This window comes from Anarhichas minor, unplaced genomic scaffold (assembly GCF_050575085.1).
Source record: "Anarhichas minor isolate MPS153535 unplaced genomic scaffold, ASM5057508v1 ptg000062l, whole genome shotgun sequence".
In the NCBI taxonomy this organism is placed as follows: domain Eukaryota; kingdom Metazoa; phylum Chordata; class Actinopteri; order Perciformes; family Anarhichadidae; genus Anarhichas; species Anarhichas minor.
This window is the reverse complement of record NW_027466508.1, coordinates 4,445,372-4,470,686: the sequence shown is the minus strand read 5'-3', so window position 1 is coordinate 4,470,686 and position 25,315 is coordinate 4,445,372. Positions and strand designations below refer to the sequence as shown.

General features: G+C 43.0%; 2 protein-coding genes across 2 annotated transcripts in view; both read left to right on the top strand.

Moving 5' to 3' along the window:
- Window positions 1-2,040: 2,040 nt before the first annotated feature.
- On the top strand, window positions 2,041-5,279 carry LOC142933723 (uncharacterized). Its single transcript, XM_076077940.1, has 2 exons — window positions 2,041-2,389; window positions 3,596-5,279. The coding sequence occupies exons 1-2, from the start codon at window positions 2,197-2,199 to the stop codon at window positions 4,633-4,635; spliced, it is 1,233 nt and encodes a 410-aa protein (XP_075934055.1). The 5' UTR covers window positions 2,041-2,196; the 3' UTR covers window positions 4,636-5,279.
- Window positions 5,280-7,048: 1,769 nt separating this feature from the next.
- Window positions 7,049-25,315, top strand: part of ccdc102a (coiled-coil domain containing 102A) — a 56,378-nt gene continuing 38,111 nt past the window's right edge. Inside the window, exon 1 of the mRNA XM_076077944.1 lies at window positions 7,049-7,344. The gene's annotated coding sequence lies outside the window, so the exon portion shown is untranslated. The remainder of the gene's footprint in view (window positions 7,345-25,315) is intronic.

Below are 25,315 nucleotides of genomic sequence, written 5' to 3'. Positions count from 1 at the left end.
CATTTGATGAATCTGAAATTATTAGGCTTAGTATAATATTCATGAATTTCCCAGCTAATACATACAATCACACAAACTGCACCACACCCATCACATGTGATTGCAACTGTCTTTTGTACGGGACATTTTTTCTAGGCTTAATTTGAAAGTAACAACCTTATAATTCCGGTGGTAATAACATTAACTTGATGTTGCCAAAGTCAAAAGCAAAAGCAAAGATCTCCGAGCTCGTCTTTTTCAGACGTCAGAGATGGAGGAAACAAACAGCTTGATCCCAACTCCCATCAACAATTACAAAAACTGCGTGCTTACAGTATCTAAGCGTTTCATTCAATTAAAATCATCTTCTTGGTATAACTGCAACTCTTTATTTTGATGTCATCAAATTTGCCTCCTGAAAGAGGGTGAACTGTAGAGTTGGAAATGAGTGGCATAGTCAGGAGACTACAAATCCCCATGCTGCTCATTATTTTTCCTCCTGTGTAAGTTGTATGACACAAATGGAAATGAACATTTGAATACTGTATGTAGAGTATGCAGCAAATTAATAACTCATATCAGAAAGCAAAACCAAAGAGGTCCAGCAGATGAGAATAAGAATCATTTTATTTATCCCACACATGGAATTAAAAGCACCAGAGAGTTCAATAGGTCACTACAGATCACTGCATCAGCACTTGCAGTGTGTGCCAAATGATGATTTTTTTTTTGGGCTGCATATATGTATTTTTTTTATGCAGCACCAAAGGACAACATCAGCCGTACGGTCTTATAAGAGCGTGTCTTCAATCGTTACCTGATCACGAGACCCTCTCTTCAATAGTGTTGTCGATTTGTAGCTTTAAATAAAGAAATCAATCGTTTGAGTTTTGTGCCAAAATAACTGAAAATAACCACATCATATTAAAAAGAAGCCATCCAGCCTAAGCCAGACATGGAGACAATGGAGGTAGACAATGTTTACACTGTCAGCCATGATAATACACCTCAACACAGAATCAATTTAAGACTTCACCTGAAGCCCTGATGGTCCAGCTGCTGCTTCCTCAACCTGCACTACATCTGCACTGGATTTCTGGGTTTCCTGAATGCATTTCAAAATAATGCCTTAATTAACAAAATTATGAGAAGTACATGCAATGCATTTGATTGTTCTGAAATTAATTTTTAATATGTAGGTAATTGGTTCAGGTTTTATGGAGCTGTACTAGGTCTACATCATCTGTACTGGATTTCTGAGCAATGAAATAATGTATTAATGAATTATATGATGCATAAATATGGGCATCCCAATTTAGAGCAGGGCCGAGATCCTTCTTGTGGCACTGGCATCTCTGTGGCACCTCTGTGGCACTCAGCGGCACTCTGTGGCAGTCAGTGGCACTGTGGCAGTCAGTGGCACTCAGCAGTGCCGCTGAGTGCCACAGAGGCCACATGGGCCACATGGGCCACATGGGTAACATTGTCTAAACATCCCTTAAAAAACAGCAATTTAATGCAATCTTTATCAAAATGGACAATTCAGCGTCTCACCTGAACCCCTGATGGTGATTCATCACCACCCTGCTCTACATCTGTAGCTTCAGGCTGCTGTTGTTCCTGCACAGTAATTCATCAATTTAATACAGACACTAACCATGCTTAGTTGACTGCTGACATTGGTCGAGAATACAGGGAACAGAGATAGCCTTATTACTATCCAAGGGATAATAGCCTATAGGCCTACTTATCACCAGTTAATATCACTTTTGAGTTGCTAGCCTGCTGGTACTAGGCTAAACTAGCATGGTCCCATTATGTGGGTAGGTTAGCTTTATCCTTCTGGCTTCAACAAGACCAGCTGCTGCTAACGCACTGGTCGAAAGATTGCAGACGCTAGGGATAAATTTAATACAAGCAAAAGTTACATGCTCTACACTAGAGGTTGGATACCCAACGGGACCCGACGGGTACTGCCGGAAGATGGCAGTAATGCAACAAAAAGGATGCAAGCTGCCGGTAAACACCACAGAAGAAGAGGAAGAGCAAGTAACAAGCTGCCGGTAAACACCACAGAAGAAGAGGAAGAGCAAGTAAACAAGAAGAAGAAGAAGAAGAAGAAGGAGGAGGAGGAGAAGAAGAAGAAGAAGAAGGAGGAGAAGAAGGAGAAGAAGGAGACGGAGACGGAGACGGAGACGTTTCTGTGGTTTAGTGAACATGTCTAAAGTCCAAATGCTGAGATCTTTAGTCAACCAGCGACTAACTGCGGCTGCTGAAGAGATATTTGGTCTGTTTGAAAGAACGATAGCAGAGCACGAGGAGGAGCTTTGTCGTTCAAAAGAGGAGAACGAGCGACAACGGAAACTACTGGACGCTGTTTTCAACTCGGGAGTCCAGAAACAAAGAGCACGTGGGTTCACTTTACTTCTTCTCTTCATGCCCCGGCTGCTAACTTTTCAATGTAGTTTGGATTGAGTTTCGGTTGCAATGAATCCTTTTCTTCTTCTTCTGATCTGTTCGCTCATCTTCTAGATGACAGAAAATATGTCAACTTAAAATACAAGTGTGTACTCTTTGATAACACCACGTGGATTTTGCAGCCTGTTGGATTCTGAAATGATTAGTTTGTTCATGGTCACATAAGAGTTGATTAAAAAATGATATAATGTGGGTCCATTGCTACATTGGAAAGGGGATGCAGCGTATGGCGGGAACACCAAACCACTCCTATCTTGACAACGGTCTTGATTATTTTATTTAACTTTAATTTACAGAATTAATACTAGTTACTTACATAGTCTATTTAATTCTTCCATATTTTATCAAATATATCAATAACAATAGGGACTACCCTGGGATCAGGGACCAATAACCAAAATGTGGATGGTCTCAATATTGGTGTTCACTCAAAATGTCAATAGTATTTTTTACCACATCCAGAGTGAACGGTGAAGGTTTGAATCTGAGCACTGACTATAACATCCGGCTACTATTACAACACAAATGCACAAAATCATCACAGAAAACTGCTCCTTAAAATATAAGAGTTTATTTACTCAACAATACTGATCATAAATCAACCTTGACCTATAGGTTCCTGAGAGCAGTCTCTAGACAAAGTGTATTAGTTCAGATTGTGTCGTTGTTGTCACATTTCAGTTTCATCATCTTTACGTGGGTGTTCTCTACGGCTGACTACCAAGGTGGAGTGCTATTGGTTCAGAAACGGAGCGCACCGATGATGCACGTCCACGGTTACGTTGTGGCTGCTTCTGAAGGTTCTATCCACTGTTTCTATGGTGGCAGGTTTACGTACATTAGTCGCCTATAACTGCCCACATGATCAAATCTCCGCCGGACTTTATGCGGGATGCAGGTTCTTTGAATACTTCTTAACAATGTTGGGTAGTGCCACACTTGCCATGTAAATTATTGATGACCTCATTGCTGCTGGTGCGTTGTGTCTTTACAATTTGTGTCGTTATGTTTGTTTGGTAACCGTGCACAGGGAGTGTAAGAGGAAATGATGGCAGGAAAAAAAATGTACAGGAGACTCTTTGCTCAATAGTAACATTTCTTTGTAACGTCTCTGTGTGTGTTTACTGTTTTCCTGCAGACGTCCAGCAGCTGTTGGTGGTTGAAGAGGTTCCCCCTGAGCAGCAGGAGTGTAGCTCCAGTCTGGACCAGGAGGACCCAGAGCCCCCACACATTAAAGAGGAACAGGAGGACCCAGAGCCCCCACACATTAAAGAGGAACAGGAGGACCCAGAGCCCCCACACGTTAAAGAGGAACAGGAGGACCCAGAGCCCCCACACGTTAAAGAGGAACAGGAGGACCCAGAGCCCCCACACATTAAAGAGGAACAGGCTGAACTCTGCACCAGTCAGGAGGGAGAGCAGCTTCAAGGGCTGGAGGAGGCTGATGTCAAGTTCTCATTCACTCCTGTGAAGAGTGAAGAGGAAGCTCAGTCCTCCCAGCTTTATCAAAGACAAACTGAACAGATGGAAACAGAAGCTAATGAAGAGGACTGTGGAGGACCAGAACCAGACAGGAACTTAGATCCAGATAGACATCCAGAACCAGATACTGATAACAAGACTGGAGACTTTTCTGACACTGATGACAGTGCTGATTGGAAGGAGACCAGAGAACCTCAGTCAGGTTTAAACTCTTTGAAACCTGATGAAGTCCTTGTCAGTGATTCAAGATGTAGCGCTGGTGAGAAACCTTTTAGATGCTCTGAGTGTGAGAAAACATTTGGCCAGAGTCGATATCTGAATAGACACATGAAAATCCACACAGGAGAGAGACCTTACAGCTGCTCAGTTTGCAAGAAAGATTTTTACAATTGTTCAAATTTAAAGACACACATGAAAATCCACACAGGAGAGAAACCTTTCAGCTGCTCAGTTTGTAAGAAATCTTTTAACCAGTGTTCAAATTTAAAGACACACATGAAAATCCACACAGGAGAGAAACCTTTCAGCTGCTCAGTTGGCAAGAAATCTTTTGGACTGAAACTAACTTGTCAGGATCACATGACAACCCACACAGGAGAGAGACCTTTCAGCTGCTCAGTTTGTGATAAAGCATTTATGCGCAAGCCCAATCTAAAGGTACACGTGAAAACTCACACAGGAAAGAATCCCCTTTAGTCCTTTTACCCAATCACCCCTCCGCATATCCCTTTGAGCGGTGGGCCTATAGGGCGGTGGCTCAATGTAGATTTTTCGGGTTGTTCCTGGTTGAACCAAATGTCTCATGTCCCCGAAACCAGACCCTCCCCAGCAAGCTCCACTCTCAGGTCTGGATCCAGAAAGTGGCCTCAGTTTCCCTTTTTGCTGATGTAAATATCTTCTTGTGTAAAGTTATTTTGCTTCGATACAGAATTGCAGAAGAATACCAGAAGGCAATTCATGTGTTTATGCATTGACTTTTGCAAGTAGGAGTTTTCCTTTTTGTAATGTTGTAATTTCTGTTGTCTCTGTTTAGTCACCCAGTCCTACGCACCTTTTCACTTTACCCACCAGGTGTCCCTGTTTTTCCTCTTGTATATATTGTTTTTAATGGTTTTGAGGAAATGGGTTGTTATGATTTAGGTTAGATGTTTTCCTGGTAATTGTAATATCCCATGTCTGGTCTGAACTTAGTACATACTGTAATGTCAAAAGAATGTATCTAAATGTAAAATAAACTCAAATGTCATTTTACTTATTGCTGAGGGAGCAGAAAAAGATCAGAAGGGAGTTAATGGGTTGAATTTTGTCTTCTGCAGAAGTAAATAAATGTTGGAAAACAATCAATTGAGTCGTCTTTTTCCATGTCCAACCCACACCCATTACATATGGAAAAGATGGAAGGTAACTTAAGATGGGAATCATTTATAGACTGCAGGAATTAATTAGATTTAAAAAAAAAAAAAAAAAATGTAGGGCTTTTATTTTGTAGGTTACACACCAAGTTGTAGCAGAGCCTGCCCTGCAGGTAGAAATGGGAGACACACCGCTGGATTTAAGGAGAAAGCAACTGATGGCAAAGTACTGGGCTAATTTACAGGGACACCATGACTCTCACCCTGCAAAAGGAGTGCTGGTGGTCTGGGAGAATGGGAGGAGTCAGAGAGATGGCTTGACATTGCAAGAGAATTTTAAGTATTTGATCTAAGGATAAGCCCCTCAGTAGTTTACCCGGTGATGGCTCCATGTACGCTTGTGTACAGCCTGACATAGACTGGTACTTGTTAGAGGTCGAAAAGAAAAGAAAAAGATGAATTTGGTAAGTGCATTTTAGGTATTTTCATTCAAACAGCCGTCAAGATAAATGGTAAATGGACTGTACTTGTTGCGCTTTAACACTACATGTCATCCTTCACCCATTCACACACTGATAGCAGGGGCTACCATGTGACTGTCTGGCTGAATGTAACCATTTGAATCAACCTTTAAAAAATAAAATATAGGAAAATTACATTTTAGCCCTAACTCTTAAAAAACTTTGTGTATCTCATGGGAATTTGTTTATAAAAGCAGAGTATTTCATGATATGGTGTGTTGTTTTGGTTTCTGATTTATATTTCTTTACATATCACTAATGATCAGCTAATGCATGATATTTACATCATAATAAGATGCATACGGGCAAATCAGACTTTAGTCCAGAGGGATATCTTGTTGGTTTTGTTTCAAAAATGATACACTGACTTGAATAATTACAACTGGGAACTAACTTATTACGCTCAATATTAGCAGCTTTATGCAGACTGGACTCAATAGAAAGCTAATGTGGTATTACAACATTAGCTTGTGTAGTGACAGTCCACCGACCTTTCTGCAGTGTGTTATATGTCACTAGCTGGCATTGCTAATTTAAGCACTCTGTAGCTTTTCTATCTTTTTACAACTACCAAATGAACCCAGTGGCTTAAAGTGGTCATGTGGACAGAAACTCAAATCCTCCCTGTGGACTTTTCCAGCTCTTTAACGGTCATCTTTGGACTCTTCATCGCCTCTCTGATTAATGTCCTCCTTGTCTGGTAGTTAGGGTTTGGCCCTCTCTTTAAGGTTTGTATTGGTGTCATATTTTTTCCATTTTGTAATAATGAATACTGATGTTTAGCAGCTATGATTTTGACCACCAGTTAGTTTTAATTAAAATGTTGCACAGTGTTTAATTGAATTCCCGGACTATTGAATTGAATTCCAGAGTAGTAGATGTTGGGGTCATTTAATTCTCCATCGTCTCTTATTTTGCGTGTCCTTTAGCACCTCCTAGTGGCGATTGTGAATAGCTGCACTGAAGAGGAAGTGAGCAAGTAGTAAGTTCGAGGTGAGCGCTCAGATCGGATCGATCAGGATATAACTATTTCTGTGACCTCCTGTTTATTCTCTGAAGGCAGCTGAAAACTGTCCGCAGTTTTTGTCAACACCTTCTGCTCTTGTCCACTTTCCAGGCGAGGCGCAGCTCACCTCCGACGAGCCTAGTATCACATTCCACTAGCTCTCCTCCTGGCGCTGTAGTAATTTCAACTGGGAGGTCTCCACCTTACTGACCAATGAGCACACGGCTGTGTGTTGGAAACAGAACCCGATTGGCTCAAAGCGGGGCCTCGTTGTCATATCGATAGCCGATTGGTCGGACGTGTTGCCCTAAGCGCTCGAGACCCGCCCTTTTTCTCTCCTCCGCGAGGACGACGTTTTCCCATCCACACCAGAGTGGGGAGAGAAGAAAAAGCAGAAAGAGAGCAGCTAGCAGACCGAGGTTTGGCTGTTGAAAAAAAACGGGGGGAACCTTCTGCTGCTTTACCGGGATTAAGAAACGTATTTCAGGCGGACATAAGAGCAGTCTCCACCGGGGCTCCCTTTACGGTACGTGCTCCTCTGCTTTTGTTGTCACAGTCGCCGATAGTTTGACTGAGTCCGCTGCTTCACACACACACGGGTGTCAAATGACACGGAAATCATGATATTCTATCTGTTTTCTTTCCATGTGCAACGGCATTTTGTGTTTTTAATAAGCAACGAGCAGAGCTATGCGTGTTTGGAAGAGATAGTTCGGCTTCTCCGTTGCTTTATCCGTGATGTCTCCTGGTGTGTGAGACACATTGTTGCTACAAGGAAAAGGCACTTTTGACTGTTTCAGCCACTGTGAAGTTCACGCTGTTTTTTCCTCCTCGTTGCTTATTAACTTTTTGAAATGTTTAACTCGTTTTTTTTTGTTTTGTAAATGTGTAACTACCTGCAATAAGAGAAAATGGCTGAGTTCCAGAAAGCAGCCTGTAGCAAAGAGGTTCCCTTTGGTATACTTTGGATTGGCTACTCCAGAAATCATGAATATATGAATGTCACATCTGCAGCTACACAAGAGACTATTAAAACATATATATATTTTCTGAAAGTTCAGTAACTTCATTTGTGCACACACTCTCATCCAATACAACTGCAACCACAATGGCATCCATGAAGGATGCCCTTACGGGAGCTGCAGTGAGGAGGTGACATGTGTCACTGGGGAAACAGCAGTAAACCACCAGTGCTGGTTGTGACCACGCTGACATGTCGTCTTCTTGGCTGTGGTCTCCTTTGGGATCAGCTTCATGTGGATTGTGTCTCTCTCGTGTACAAATCTTCGTAATTTTCCAAAGATTATTTTTAACCAGCGTCCAAATTGTTGACTCTTATCTCCAAACAAAGATGGAAATGCCACGTCTCCTTGCCCGCTTTGTTGGCCGTTTCTCAAGAGTAAAATGTTTTATTATCAGTAGTATTTGTCCCTGTCGATGTGACTTACTCTAATACACAGAGCGTGTGTGTGTTTTACTTGTTCAGGGGCATTCTGGGTTTCTCAGAGGTCACCAGGACAGAAGAGTGGACGCTTTTCTGTGACTGGAATGTAACGGTAACATACAGGAGGAGCAGACTGGGGTTGGGCTGGGTGTCATTGTGTCTCTGCACTCGGGCCAATGATCATTTGTGGGAAAAAACGAAACATCACTCTGCAACAGGAATCTGCAACTACAAGTGGAGTGTGGGTTTTGTAGTTCAACAAGACCGGAGTGGTGGTGACTCTTCTCCGGAGAAGTGATCTAACTGATCGGAAGTCTCCCAGTTAAACTTCCGTACATATCATATCAGTATTATAAAGCCGTATGAGCTGAATATGCACGGGCAGCCCGTTGCTTGGGAAAACGAATGTCTAAAAATTAAGTAGACAATTTCACCGAGCCCGACACATTGAAAAGTTTGGGAATATTAATTAGGCGACCGGTAAAAAACTTAATGTTATTGGGTATTTTGGTGAACAAACAGACCTTTCAAGTTTAAATTATAACTTGATTTACTTGCAGATGTTGAAAACGTTTGGTAGATTTGAGAAGGGGGTGGAAACGTATTGATTAAATGCTACAAATCTACATTTTTTAATCAAATTGATGCAAGTATTGAACATTTAAAAACGATACTCAGCACTATACGGAGAGTATGGTACTTTCGCTCAACTGTAATGACCAATGATTAAAAAAAATAAATGCAATCTAGAAGTGATCCAAAAGTGTTCTGTCAGCAGTCCCCTCAAATGAACGCTGAAATGATCGGGAGATTAATTAATCGTCAAACGACAGAAAACCTTTGATTATCAGTTAATCGTTAAAGTTATTCATCAAGCCAACATTGGATCGTTGGTTGGACTAAACATGCCTTACTTTGGGCTTAAAGGGACAGTTCACCCTAAAATCCCTCTTAACTGCAGTGTTATTTATCGATCTAAACTGTTTTGGGACTGTGAGTTGTCTAGTTTTGGAGATATCGACCATTGTCTTTTTAAAGAAGGCTAGTTTAGACTCCGCAACAATGAAAAATTATAGGCCAATATCAAACCTCCCATTTTTAAGTAAAATAATTGAAAAAGCGGTTTTCCAACAGCTGAACAAATTCTTGGCCGTAAATAACTGCTTTGATGTCTTCCAGTCAGGCTTTCGACAGCACCACAGCACTGAAACTGCTCTTGTTAAGGTTTTCAATGATATCCACTTAAACACAGAAAATGGCAGACGTTCAGTCTTAGTATTACTGGATCTCAGTGCTGCATTTGACACGGTCGACCATGCCATACTCCTAGAAAGACTAAAAATCTGGGTGGGACTTTCTGGCACAGCACTTAACTGGTTTGAATCCTACTTGAAGGACAGAGAATACTTTGTGTCTGTAGCTAATTACACATCAGAGCTGACTAAAATGACGTGGTGTTCCCCAAGGTTCAATACTGGGGCCTCTTCTGTTCAACATCTACATGCTTCCACTAGCTCAGATTATGGAAAACAACAAAGTGTGTTATCATAATTATGCAGACGACACACAAATCTACATAACTATGTCACCAGGGTACTATAATCCCATAAAAGGGCTGGGTAACTGCATTGAACAAATCAACAACTGGATGTGCCAGAATTTTCTTCAATTAAACAAAGATAAAACAGAAGTAATTGTTTTTGGTACCAAGGACGAACGATTGAAAATCACCGCTCAGCTTCAATCACTGATGTTAAAACCTACAAACCAAGCCAGAAATCTAGGTGTAGTTATGGATTCAGACCTCAACCTGAACAGCCATATCAAGACAATTACAAAATCAGCCTACTATCACCTGAAGAATATATCAAGGATTAGAGGACTTATGTCTCAACAGGATTTGGAAAAACTTGTCCATGCATTTATCTTCAGCAGACTGGACTACTGTAACGGTGTGTTTACAGGTCTCTGTAAAAAGTCTGTCAGAAAGCTGCAGCTGATTCAGAACGCTGCAGCTCGAGTCCTCACTGAGACCAGGAGGGTGGATCACATTACTCCAGTTCTGAGGTCTTTGCACTGGCTTCCTGTCAAACAAAGAATTGACTTTAAAATCCTGCTGTTGGTTTACAAAACACTGAATGGTTTAGGGCCAAAATACATTTCTGATCTGCTGCTACCTTATGAACCATCCCGACCCCTTAGGTCATCTGGGACCGGTCTACTTTCTGTTCCCAGAGTCAGAACTAAACATGGAGAAGCAGCGTTCAGTTTTTCTACTCCACATATCTGGAACAAAGTCCCAGAAAGCTGCAGGTCTGCTGAGACCCTCAGCTCCTTTAAATCAAGATTGAAGACTTTTCTGTTTGCTGCTGCCTTTAAATGAACCAGATTCAATTAATATATTAATCAATTTCCTGCATTTCTGCATTTTACTACTGTATTTTATTTCTTACACTGTTTTTTAATGTTTTAATGACTGTTTTTATTGTTTCAATGAATGTTCTTAATTGTTTTTAAATCTCCTTTTCTTTTGCCTTATGCTTTGATGCTTTTAATGGTTTTATGTGAAGCACTTTGAATGACTTTGTTGTTGAAATGTGCTATACAAATAAACTTGCCTTGCCTAACCATTGTTCCAACATGAAGGCACTCACAACAAGGTCTGTGGATTATCTTGAGTAATGGTCATGATTTCTGGAAAGAGACGTTCAAATGTATTTCTGTGGAGCTTTGAGCACCACACGCTGAGTGCCACATAGTCACATATTGCAGAGAAGGTGGACATCTCCACGGCCCGTATTTCCAACACTCGCAACAAAACAATCCAGACGGATACGGACATATTTGTATTTTGAGTTTTTGGGTGAACTGTCCCTTTTTAAGGAGGTTGTGATGGCCATTCTACACTCATTTCTGTTGTTTTATAGACTAAATGACTAATCTATAATGAAGATAATCAATAGCTGCAGCCCCACCTTAAGTATGCATTCCACAGAAAACCCTTAACCCCTGTAATGTTTGGGCTGACTTCTCCAATATAAAAAAAGAAGAAACAATTACAGTAAATCCCCTAAATAAATGCAATAATTAACCTCCAACTTGAGAACATTTCCCCCCAAAGACTCCCGTCTGAACTGATTGGTCTGTTTGTGCCGTGCATATTCCAGCAGCAGGAGAAAGAAAAGCATTGGTTTTTGATTTCTGTGTTGCAATATTCTGGGTGGTCTGGAGCCCCGGTGAGGTAGCACGGATCGGGATTGTCGCTCTTCTCATGTAGCTGCCGTCACCCCCCCCCATCGCCCCAGCAGACCAACCGTCTTCCGCCACAGAGCTTATGTACATATTTGCAGTGACACATAGAGAAGATACCGGCACCTCAGCGGGAGTCGACCGGCCTCCTGGGTGATCCGGTCGTCTGCGGACAGAGCGTGTGCAGAACTCTTTTTTTTTTTTTTTTTCTTCGACCGATCAAATCCCCTCTGTTCTTGAAGTGGTTCAAATCTCTGACCACTTTTTTTAAAGAGCCAGTGAATCATCTCCAAACCGCATAAAGGAATGGAAAACAAACAGAACTGTAACTGGAGGCAGGCGGAAGGGACTTTAAGGTAGTTTAAATCTGAATGTTCGATGGGACGCCGTCACAAAGTATCCTTGATGGTCTCACACAGCAGACACCAGTGGTTTTACTGCAAGCCTTCGCTCTGCTCTCCTCATCGTCACCTCTCTCTCTCACCCCTGTCCTCCATTTAACCCGGTCCGCCTTATTAGCCCCGAATGTCGAAGTAAGAAACAATCCACCCGTCACTCTCGTAAAACGTGCACGTGCGTTACACCGACGTGCACGGCACACACACACACACACACACGCATGCTGCAAAGGATGACTTCTGTGTGCGGTTGTCATGGAAACAACGCCTCTCTGAAAGCGAAAGACAGAAGAAGAGCCATGTGCTCCTGGTTCAGACACCACGTCTGGTCTGTGTGCAGAGTATCATATAATCAGTTTGTATATACACGAGCTCTTTTTTCTTCAGCCCCACTGATATGTTTGAGAGTTAATGAGTCGAAGAAGAGCCGCGGGTAAGGACTTGTTATTGTGGTTTAAAACTAAGATGCCTCGTCAAGTATATCGTCATTCCTCCACGTCGGCATTATGTCTTCAGGTTTCCCGTCTGTCGGTCCGTCCCGGTCTTGTGAACGCCATATTTCAGGAACGCCTTGAGGGACTTTCTTCACATTTTGAGACAACTGGCCACCTGGACTCAAGATTAAACTGATTAGTATGTGGTGCTCAAAGGTCACTGTGAGCCTTTACTTGAGAATTCATACGCCAATTATGTCTGATAGGATAAAATGAGGACATTCCGGACGGACATGGATGTATAAAGCAACACGAACAACTCAGGCCGAACCGGAAGAGCCGAGTCTTTCTGCCACCTCCGCCTCGGTCTGCTCCAACATGTCCCTCCGTCCCATCGCTCCTGTCTTTTCCTCTCGAACGGGGTCTTTACATTTTCACTCCTTACGAGACCAGAGCTGAGCGCTCCAGGGCCGTAGCGGCGTGCTAAGAATGCTGTCATATTTGCTCTTGTTCAGTTAAGAGCAGCTGGTAAGTAGCTGGCAACCATGCGTGCTAGGCCGACAGTGTACCTTCAGTCAGCCCCGGGCTGCTTAAACACATTCCAATCCCCTCACACTGTTTACTTTCCTCTCAGCATCTCCCCTTCCACCTAGCTCTCTTTCTCCTTGCTTCTTTAAAGACAAACTCTCGGTTCACACGCTCCTCCTCCCTTCCTCGGCTCTTTTTCTCTCCATCTCAGTCACTTGTCAGGCCCTCTCGGAGGTCTTGGGTGTCACGTTGTTGTCTGCATGAGGTCTGTAGAAGCAGCAGAAGCACCTCAAAGTTACGCCCAAGCTCACTGAGTCATCTGCCAGGGGAAGCATGAAGCTTAGTTTGTACTCGCTGTAGTGAAGCCGGCGCGAGGCGTGGGGGCGCGTAGGCGGCGCAAGCTTGATCGTGCACCTCTGACTTTTTGTAACTTGGTGGGCGATCACAGGACTGTCACAAATAGTTCACTGATAAAAGCACTGTTCATGCTCGGAGCTCTCTGCGGAGGCTCGCGCTATGCCGTCAAGTGCGAGTACAAACAAAGCTTAAGGATGCATCTGTACAGAGCCTTGTACAGCCGGCGTCATCAAAAATATTGGCAACCAAAGTGGCGTTTTGCCTCAGCCATCTAGACAAGTTAGCAAGCTTTAAACATTGAATTAAAACTGTTCACAGCATCAAAATGTTCAGCTGTCAGTTGTTCAGCCGAATGCGTCCGTTGCTTGTTGCTGATGTAAGCGGTTGGCATAGATGATGAACACGGATCAGAATGTATCTCTAAAAGCAGATTTTGCGTTCATACGCAGGCGGGACGCATTGGTCGGAATGCTTTATCGGAACCCCGCCAGCTATCGTCTGACGATGGTTTGGCTTTTTATTGGTTTCAAATGAGCTTGTAGAATGGCTACTTGTGAAACAGGTTGTACGCGTCGTCTCTCAACTCCAGTCTAGCATCTCAAGTTGCCAATCGGACCGCGGTCCGGATCTCCGCTGGCTACGCGGGAAACCCCAGAAATAAAGCTCTTTGCTGATCCCTCGTCAGACTGATAGCCAATGGGTTCAGAGATCCACGCACACGGATCTGGAAAGTCAATTTGTTGAGGTTGCATTCATAATCTTTGGGGGGTTAATGTCCTTCCATAGCGTGACAAGCTTTTTCACTCTGCCCGACAAAATATTGGATGTTGCGTGTGGGCGTAGGGTGTGGTTTTAGTTATTTTATACGGTAGAGAATTAGGGCCCGCATGTTAAAAAATGTATTTGATTTATGTTTTTAATCTCAGAAGAACTCAAATGAAATGTTGCCCTAATCCTCTTCTGTAATTTCCAAATGTACGTTGTAAATGGATCTCTCTCTTTCTCTCTCTCGACTGTGCCAGTTGTCTTGTGAGCTGACGGGACCGTTAGTCACACACTTTGTTAGTGAACCGGTGTGAATGCATATGAAACCCCTGTGGAACTAAGAAAACAGAGGCAGTCAAGAGAGCTGCAGTGTGAGTGAAGGCGGTGTTTTATTCTTTGGAGGAGTGTGTGTGTGTGTGTGTGTGTGTGTTTAGCTGTTTGTTTAGCTGTTTGTTTAGGACTTGGTAATTATGGCTGGCAGCAGAGGTTGAGTTAGAGCAGTGGTTCCCAAAGTGGGGGTCGCGACCCCTAGGGGGGGCGCGGTGGTACTACAGGGGGGTCGCGGCTTCATCACCAACCCACACACACAGACGCACACATACACCGGTAAAACAATATAAAATAACCGACGTGACATGCACTGTGTTCCAACCACGCCACCAGAGCGGCTCATGTCACAGACCGACTGTGGCAAAACCAGCGAGAGCGAGAGCGAGCGCGCGCCCGAGCGAGAGAGCGCGAACGAGCGAGGGAGAGAGAGAGTGAGGGAGCGCGAACGAGAGAGAGACACACAGCGACACAGAGCGAGAAAGATAAGGAGCGACAGAGAAAGATAAAGATTGGAGTGGAGAAAGACTACCCACTACTAGGCCAAAGAGCTATGGGCATACTGTTGCCTTTTGCCACATCCTATTTATGTGAAACAGGGTTTTCTGCAGTTGCTGCAATGAAGACCAAATACAGATCAAAGTTGAACATTGAGAATGAACTGAGAGTAGCTATCTCCAACCAGCAACCCCGCTTTGACAAAATCTGTAAAGCAAAGCAAGCCCACACCAGTCACTGATTGATATATATGAATAGGAATATACATAGGAATATGATCACAAAATAATATGGTCCATGTAGACCTGCACACCTTGTTCATAATTGTGTTATTTTATTGTTTGAGAAAACCTGCTGTTCAATGTGAGGAAATACAGTATATGTTGTTTGCACTTTGTTTGAAATTAAGTTAATTGTATTTACAAATTATTTTATATATTTTTTATTTTATATATATTTTATTATTGCTATTTTTTTTCCCAGTTAAACAAACTGAAGAATAAACTGTGAAGTGATATGTACTTATTTTAGAAAGAAATAAAAATATTTTATACAGTTCATGCATTATAATGCAATTCATTAAAAACCAAGAAAAATTTGGGGTCGGGTTGCGGGGGGGGGGGGGGGTCGTCCAATGTTCCTATATCATCAAAGGGGGTCTTGACAGAAAAAGTTTGGGAACCACTGAGTTAGAGCAAGCAGAGGATTGCCTTTAGTCCCTCACTGGAACTTTTCTCTGCATTCAAACTGTGCATTTTGATCAAACTGTGCATTCTCATGACGAGTACATTCTCTTGCTAGGAGTTTGCATTTTTACTCGACTGCTCGCCTGTTTGCACGTGTGACTTTTTCAAATACACGCTCTCCTTCCAGGCTCCTTAACTAGGAAGAAGCCATAACTCTCCCTGTAACGCACACGCAACAAACACACGTGCATGTAAACACACACACACACAGGCTTCCTGTTTGAGCGGAACCGCCGGATGACATCATCATCGGCTACTTCTGGTGGCCTCTGGGCGATCTGTCTTCCAGATGTAGAGAATAGGAGCAGCAGATGGCTGCCTGTTGGGAGTGACCCCCACCATCCGGTGTGGTAGGCCTAGTGTCGGTTGGACAAAGGGACATATTTATACCCAAACTAGGTTTTGCTTTACTGATATTCAGAGCTGATATTCAATGTTGTGACAAAAACATTGCAAAAATATTTTATGCATTTAAGTTTTGTCTGTAAATTTGCAGCAAGCAATCATTTCCTGCTGATTCATTTCACATAAATTGTCCGTAAAACATAAAAGAACTGCCCATCACAATTTTCTTGGGCTCCAGACCAACTCTGGTGCACATGATTTGGTCGCACCCATGATAATGATCATCATGCAATCACATGAATACGACCACGTGAAACGGTCGCACTTGGTCGCAGTCTGGAGCCGTGTCTGGCTTTATCAGACCAACATTCCAAAAGCTGCACGGTCAGTTAAAACTCTTCAGTGACAGTCAGTGACATGTCACATGGTGAGGAGCTCCATGGTGATGTCTTTTTGTGGACCATAACCGGATTTAAGTATCGGTTAATAACACATTTGTGCGATTTAGTTTATTGCAGCTGCCAGTTTGTCACTTTGTTTTTTGTTTTTGGTACGAACATTATTTACCTCCAATTATTTTCTGTTTTCTGAAAAACGTCTGAAAAACGTGCGGTTAGGTGCTACATCTGCATCGTGTGTTGAAATGGGCCTTGAATGCTTTGCATTTTTGGGAAGCAGATGAATTATTGGGGAATTGGGTCTTGTAATGTCAAATGTTTCTGCCGAGTTCATCTTTTGTGCCTGCCTGGAGTTTGTGTGGGCCTCGACGGGAACATAAATAGCCTCAGTCGTGACAGACGCCAACACTTAGTCAGTCGTAGCATCTCTAATTCATTAATTAATCGACAATCGATGAAGCAGCCCTTCAGCAAGCCTCTGTTTTCAAGGTCTTTTTTGGAGTTCCTCAAGTTGAGTACGCCTGTTAAACCTTTGCCTGAGGTTAGTGGGTACAGTCTTTACAAGTTCCTTGCGTCACCAGTGCAGTCCTGACTGCTGACTTCATGCAGATTACAGATACAGAAATGGTCATACGGCATTTTAGATGGATCTATTTCTGGACCGTTTATTGGAGTCCGCTCCCTCTCGGTAGCCAGACTTGACTGTTGGCCTCAACCAGAGAGTGGTGATTGGTGCCAGCAGGGCGGATACTGCTGTGTAGTAGCCTGTAAAACTGGCCTGCTTCCTTTTTACAATCTATACGTCATCAATGTGTCTATATGTTAGCTGGCGAGCAGTAGGCGTGAATGTAATCAGCGTATTGAGCTTCGACTTCAGGCAGACGTCTTCTACTCATACATCGTTTCATTTTAAATGGTCCATTCAGAGTAAAATGGACCATAAAGCGGGGTTTAACAGATCGTTACCACGGCGTTGTCCGGTCTGGGAGTTGTTTTTGTCTCACAACTTGAACCCTTTCACAGAGGGGTTGAAGTTCATGAAAGTTAATTGTAACATTTTGGTCACCTAAAAATGTCTTATTCATTGTTCTGTTGTATTTAGCTCCATCCTCTCGTGTCACTTCTGGTACTGGTACATCCACTTCTTATGCAGCCTATGGTCGTATTCTTCCTGTTAAACTTTCATCCATTGCTTTAAGCTTATACATTTAGTATTTTTTGGCTCAGGACCGCCATTGTTTGGACGAAGTAGCTTGTACAAAGTAAGGCGTGTCAGATGAAATGGTCTACAGCAGTTATTTCAATGTTTCAGAAATATATTTAATCAACATTAAGGTCGGATAGGACAATTTTAAAGAACTCTGATTGGGATCCGGGGCAAAAAAAGAATATCGCCACTTTAATTAAGGACTTCATGTCCATGTTTGCTTAAAAGTAAAGATGGAATGTTCCCTCCAGAAAATGCGAACATTAAACTGCATCTGCTGAGAAAGAGCGTGTGACAAATGTACATTGGGGTGCGATTGTTTTGTCAACTACATTAAGGAAGTTGAAGAAAGGCTCAGGCATTGCTTCCTTTTTGAGCAGTGAACAACTTGGGTCTCTACCCAAACCCATGGTGCTATGAAGGTACACAGTGGTGTGTGTGTGTGGACACCCCCCCCCCCCCCCCCCCCCCCCCTCACAGACAGATCGACTCGGCTTTAACGCTCAATTGCATCTGCTGTTGCTCAGCCAACACCAAACCCACGTGCCTCTGTGGAGTATCACAGAAACAAAGGTCATATCAAGTTCTCTAATCCCCTCTGCTCCAATAACAAGTCTTTAAAGAGCGCCCTTATCTCGGCCTTTATGGCTTTAACCAGCGTCTGTCTACACTGCAGCAGAACAAACACACATTATTACACTGCTCTCACTGTGTAGCATACAAGTTCTGTTAACTAACTTTTATTTCAAGACCACACCTGGCTTTAAGTGTGTTTTCTAGATGTATAATTTAATTTTATTGTTTAGAAACATTAATTTTGGATCTCATCAGGATTCTAAATCAAAAAGACAACGAGTGTAACCCAGAAATCTGACCACAGACTGTAGGTGTAACCGGCAAAATGCCATAAGCCAACCTCCACAATGCAGAGGAGGGATTGTTATTATGATAACTGATAACACCGCTGGTCACGCTGCTCACTAATCGCTCCAATAAAAGCTGCTTCCGCCGCAGAAATGCAGACTTTAACTGAACAACAGCTGCTAGTAAAGACAACAAGGTCAGCAACGCCTGTAATCAGTTCTCCATGTTGAATTAACCTGGTAGTCGATCGGTAATCAATGTTGTGATCTTCCGGGAAAGGGTCACGTGACAGAGGTGTGACGAATCAGGGAAGGACACGTCGTGACTGCTAAGAACCAATCAAGTAGCGAACGTGGGTGTCTACGTCATCGTTTCCAAACGTATCCGTTTTCGACCATCCACACGACGGGGCAACCCCGGAGTTTTCAAACTCCTCCGTTTTCGGTGCTCGAAAACTCTGGCGTAGTGTGGACGCTCAGCGTAAACGTAGCAAAACATATGCATTTTCAAATGGAAATGGAGTAGTGTGGACATGGCCTCAGGCCGGACCTCTCCTCCTCACCTGCCCCGATGCTTAATTATCCTTAAAGCGGTGTGTAATTAATGGCTCTTCAGGGGGCCCTTACACACTTATCTGCACACTCAGCATGACAGCAGGCTTTATGTGTTTACAACCCATAAGATAAATCACTCTCAACTCCTCTGTCTGCAGCTTTCTGTGCGACTCTGAGCTAACCTACTGCTAGTGGTGCAACGGATCATGAAACTCACGATTCGGATCGTATCACGGATCAGAGTCACAGATCGGATCAGCACAAAAGAAAAAAGAGAGCAAATATAACTTTTAGAGATCCCGTTTTTTTTGCCGCCGATACTAATTGCCGATCATTGGCAGATACAGATCCCTTTGTTGTTTGATTATAGCAACTGGTCTACAAGGCTCCAGACTTTTTTTTGCCACATCCAAAAGATCATTTCAATCCATCACAAATTTTAAATGTTAGCATTTTACTTTGTCATAGTCATCTATTGTGTTTTTCTTCATAAAAACACGCAATTCATATGATAAGGAAATAAAAGATTGTATTTGTATTGATCAAAACAAATCTTTTGTATAAAAAATAACGTGTCTGCTTGGATTTGAAAGTTCAGTCTAGTTGAATTTCACCCTCCCTAACTGCAACAAGACAAGACAAGACTCCGAGGGTCTATTTCGTACGTCAACCCCGCTGACTGCGGCAGCAGGTCCTGCGCCAAGTATAGATAGAAGGAAAACCGCTTCACCCACAGCCCACCTTCAGCCCCACTTCAGCCCCAAGCCTGAAAACTACATCATGAATGCGTGATTTGTACAGCGGAAGTAAAGGCAACACGTGGCCGTCGATAAATGCGGTATGCGGTATTACTTCTATTGCATTCTGCTGCTGCTCGTACAAAGTACGTACTATGCATTCAGTTGGGACGTACCACTTGCTCATAACATGGCTCGTGGAACTTTGACCCTCATGGTCATATATTACATTACAGTCATTTAGCAGATGCTTTTATCCAAAGCGACTTCAATTACTACAATTCAGATTTTATCACATTCATACACCGTAGGCAGCACAGCTACGGTGGCAATTTTGGGGTTAAGTGTCTTGCTCAAGGACACATCGACATGTGCCTAGCGGAGCCGGAGCTCGAACCGCCGATCCTCTGATTGAAGGACGGCCCTGCTCTCCACTTAGCCACAGTCGCCGTGCAAAGGATTGTGGGTCAGAACAACCAAGAAATGCATGCTGGCTAGCATACTGCAAAGTGAGACCAGATGTTCTAAAACATCCTGGTATATTGTGGCGGATATTTGGTTGATATTTCTGGGACGTATTAAATATTTTTCCTGGCATACTAAATAGTATGGTGAGTCTGACAGTAGCCGCTCTTGGTTGCTATCCTGGCCACACTGAGCCGTGGTCGAGACAGTGTCCCATGTCTCCCCCGACTCCCTCGGTCTCCTCGATTCCTTTCCTCGCCTCCTCTCTCATGGAGTCTCAGTCCGTCCCGCGGAAGATGCGAGCGGAGGAGGCGAGGAAGAGACGCGATGAGGAGTCACGGTGACGGGCATTTAACAAAACGAGACATCTTAAAAGAGACACGCGATTAAAGTCGCATCCATTTTTATAGTCTTGATAGATATCAAGACAATGCATTATGTATTTCTATACTATATTGGCCATTGTTTCCTGGTTGCAAGAGTAGAAGGTCACAGCAGATGTGTGTGTGTCGAGATTAGGTCCTTCACACACCCATATTCCCCCTTTTGTGTGTGTGTGTGTGTGTGTGTGTGTGTGTGTGTGTGTGTGTGTGTGTGTGTGTGTGTGTGTGTGTGTTGCAGTGTAAGCTTGTTTGGCTGATTTGCTTGCATTTAAAAAGTGGTTTGATCCCCATTAGGGGCCGTTAACCCCCTCTATCCCTCTGTTTCACACTGAGCTTTGTGTCACACAGGCTGTGAACTCTGCTTCCTTGTGGGAAGCGATTAGAGCCAGACTAATTCCTGGTCATCTAAGGCTACTCAGACGGTATTAGACCGGAGCCTAAAATTTACAGTGTCAGCCAAGGCAAAGTTTGGCTGTTAAAAAAAAAATGTCTGTGCTACAGTCACATGCTCAAAGTGGTAATCTGCAAGATCATCCTCCACTTTTTGGTGCTGTCTTTTATAGAGTATTGATTTTAGAGGAAAGAATCTTTATTAAAAATAATCTTAAATGAAATATGTTTTATTTCAAAGCCCGTGCCAAGAGGGCATTATGTTAATATTCTTATCAGCTGAACAAGTTTGTAACATGATGATGCACAATACTCATCAACTTATCAGTATAAAACAAGATGATAAAGTTACACGATTAGTTAGTTATGTAATAAAAACTAAATCAAGGACTGAGTACAGCCCAGACATGCCAGTGTACCTTTGCCAGTGAATGTGGTGGCTGTGACGTTTTATTGTGAAGGTGTTTCATCTCTTTTTTTATCTCTTTCCATCCCTGTCCTGGAATTTCATCATCCTCACCTCAGCAGCTTCTGTAACGAAGACGAAGAAGAGCTGCGTCTGTTTACCTAATGCTACAAATTATGCAAACCTCTCTTAGCTTTTGCTTCTTTTTTTTGAGCAGGAGAAGCTTTGAAGCTTCTGTGCCCTGCAGAAATGCACCTTTTTTTTTTTTGTCTTGCCCTGCTTTCCCAACGTCTAAGGCATGTAGAAAATGCTTCACTAACCTCACATAATAATAATGACGACGATGAAAGGGATAGTGAGAAAAAAAAAACGATTGTGTATGACTAAAAATATAGTTAGTGCGGATAATAATGTTAAGGGCTGCGCAGCTAATCTAATATTAAGCGCTTCCCACAAGAAGAAGAACCTTATTCATAGTCTCACTTTGATGCAAAGAATTGTTCATACGTAGCACGCCATGGAAGTTAAAGCTCTGTTTAAATGTGAGACTGCAACACAAGATATTTTGTCCCTTAAATCGATGAATGATTGTGACAAATAATCGTGCTCTCAATATTGATCAAAATGATCGTGATTAGTGGTGTAACGGATTGTAGCTGATCCGCGATTTCCAAAAACTACATTTGCGTGTCAATTTTTGCAGGACTTTGATTTGGCAGAAATGTGTCGACAGGGCTCTTTTTCCTCATCGATGTCAACGATTTGTCCTCGCCCTCCTCTCTTGTTTGGGACTCTTCAAGTCTCTGCCTCCAATGTTCTGGCGATTTGGGTGGAAATATGTCTATTGACAGCATCCAATCCAGGGGGCTCACGTACCCCAAACTGTGAAGACAGAGTTGTGGAAAGTGTCTCCCTGTCACTAGGCCACCATCTATCATCTTCCTCCTCCTCCTCCTCCTCCTGCATCAGCTGACATCCCCTCCATTCATCCTCTCCTCACTCCTCTCTGACTATCTGGGTCCTGTTGAATAAATGATGGAAATGTGATACTGCACCGCCAGCCTGTGCTGAGCTGGACACTCTGACACACTGATACTACCCAAGTACAAGGACGACACACACACACCCACACACACCCACACACTCACACACACACTCTCTAGCTTTCTCTGTCTCTTGCTCTCATGTATCAATACGAAAAGTTGCAGACTTTTAATTTTCTCACTCTGAGTTTGCATATTAACTTTGTAGCATAGTGCAGTACATGTTTGTGTGCGTTTCTATTGGCATGAAGGGCGTATGCTGTGTGTGACCAAGTGGTGAGTGTGTGTGTGTGTGCGTGCAAGAGACTGACGGAGTCATGCTTCAGGAATGTTCTGTATAATTTGCTACACTGGAGCCTCTTGCTGCACCTGGGGCCCCATGGGAGATGAAGTTCTCTTCTTTTGATGTTTTTTTGCACAGACTTTAGATTTTATCCAGCAAAGTATGCAAACACAGTAGGTACCAAAGCTGGGACAGAGCAGAGCGTCTTTGTTCAATAAATTGTCCAAACTCAAGCCTGTGAGAGCAGGTTCAGTGTTTGCAGTCTGACATGCATTAATACAGTTGTAAAGAGTCTTTTGTTTAGCTAACGAGCAGACTTTGCTGTTTGCTGAGGTACTGGCCGGGTATGCACTGGGTAAATAACAGCTCGCCTGATCGAAAGCTTTAATAGTATTTGGCGGTGTTGGCCCAGTGGCACTACATAGAGAGGCAAAGTCACGCTTTTTCCGGCGTGCCCCCGTGGAACCGTATTTTGGGAAAAACGTTTTTCGCAGTTTGTCATAGATTTATCGTATTATCATTTAGTTTTGTGTGAAACCGATCTGTGAACTACACATCTCGTCTCGCACAATGTACGTCACCACCAGGCGGCAACCTCAAGTGAAGCCGATGCGGAAGTGTCTTAAAACTTGCATTCTCTCTACTGACCATCAGGGGGCGACTCCTCTGGCTGCAAAAAGAAGTGACCCTAGTGAAAGGTCAAAGTGAAAATGACCCTGTTTCATTTCGTAAATTATGGTCCATTTAGAGTAAAATAGACCATAAAGCGGAGTATGCTTTAGGGCGTGCTTACTGTGATTTACAGGTTGCTGCCGCTACCAGAGAGGTACACGCCATCTTTACGTCACTCCTCCGCATTCCAAATATGGTAACTTCCTTTAATCAGTTGCGAAAAAAACAACATGGCGTTGGCCGTATTCAAAGATGGCGAGACCGCAGGACTCAAGGCATCATAATGGCAGTCCACAAACCAATGGGTGATGTAACGACGACTCTCGCCGTTGGCTACCATACAGAGACTTCGACTCACTATTTTGTTGTGGCTTGGCATGGTTACCATGCAGGCAGGGGTTGCTCTGGAGCAAGAGAGAGAGCAGCCATCACACTGATGATAATGTCTTATCATCTTGAAACAAAAGCTAGACACCATTGGACTGAGTACTTAAAGGTTTAATTTGTCTGTTGGACTGTGTACTGAACTCTGACATCCAGTGCTCTGTATGATTCTTTTGTCTTGATTTATCGCCTTGGAATTTTGCACCGACATTCAAGATCCCCACTGACTTTGGTGATTCCCTGAAATCTCCTCTACCACCACCAGCATCCAATACATCCAATACTTTTGCTTTATGACTAAATACCTGCATGTCTAATGACATTCCCAGAAGCCTCAACTGCTACCTAATCTACAAACAAACAAACAAACAAACTGCCATGCTTTTATATTCTGTTCTTGGAATAGAAATCTGTGTCTGTATGTTTGCCTTTGAAATTGAACTATACCATCTATTCAGACTCTATTCAGCCAACTTCATTAACTAAAATGGACAAGCAGTTCGAAACCACTTGAGTCAGCAAAAGTCTACAGTTGCATACCTGAGCCAAATTACATGAAATAATGTTTATTTTAAAACTTGCACAGGCCTCTGCCAAAAATGTAATGGCTAGATATGTAACATTACCCCATTAGTAACCCAGAGTCTGAATAGTAGCCCCATTAGAGCTCCACGGTCTAGTTTGAGAAATCGATGCTTGTGTTTTAAGACAGTCAGACAGCAAAGCAATGATTTCATCATCCATCTTGGCATTTGCGAGGTAGAAGTTATGTTTAATGTACAAAGTAATGCACCAGAAATCTGTGCACTGCACATGTAGCCTATTTGATTGGCCAACGCAGTGTATTGCCAGGGGACATTTAGTTCCATTGGTGCTCCTGTTGGTTGAACTTGTTTCTTCAGGTGCTTTGTCTGTAAATGGTTGAGTGCAGTATTGGAGTGAAACCCCGCCAGTTCCATTTCATCCCAGTCTTAAAGCTGAAATATCTCTGATCTTTTCCTTTGATAGTGTAATTAAGACAATCGTGCTTGACGAGGCGTCTCACATGGCAGACTGTTTACAAGTCTGCATATAGATTTCTTCCTGTGAAAAATTCTGTTATTTCAGAAGGAAGGGGAAAAAACCCTCCAGTTCTGCTTTGATGTTTGTAAATCTCCCACTGGCTCTGTTTCAAGAACTCTCCACGACTTGGAAGGGGAAGAGGTTTGATGTAGAAGTTTGGAGGCAGAGCTGAAATGATTAGGATTGCATTAGAGGCAGAGCATTGTACAGTCAGCCATTTTTTATACAATGGGACGGCTTCTGGAGGCTTTGTTCTGTATATCAAAAGAAATGGCAAATTACATCTTTGTATTTGTGAATTGATTTAGGGATGAATGTTTTGCAGTGACTTTAGACTTCTTACATATTGACGTATTGTCTTTGTGAGTCACTTGTTTCCGTCATTGTTTGGACCGTTTCAAACCCACGCCCTTCAGAGAACTGTACGTTTTCAATTAAGAACAGTTCATGAATCATCTTTGATGTAGGTCGTCTCACATATGCCATGTGGTTTTCTCCGGTGCATCATGCCGGTAGCCCCGATTTAAGCCCGGGACACTAAATCGATCCGGATCCCGA

Excerpts from the sequence above, each read along its gene's own strand:
- LOC142933723 (XM_076077940.1), top strand. The coding sequence starts at position 2,197 with ATGTCTAAAGTCCAAATGCTGAGATCTTTAGTCAACCAGCGACTAACT. Across the intron at positions 2,390-3,595 it reads AGTCCAGAAACAAAGAGCAC|ACGTCCAGCAGCTGTTGGTG; the intron begins GTGGGTTCACTT and ends GTTTTCCTGCAG.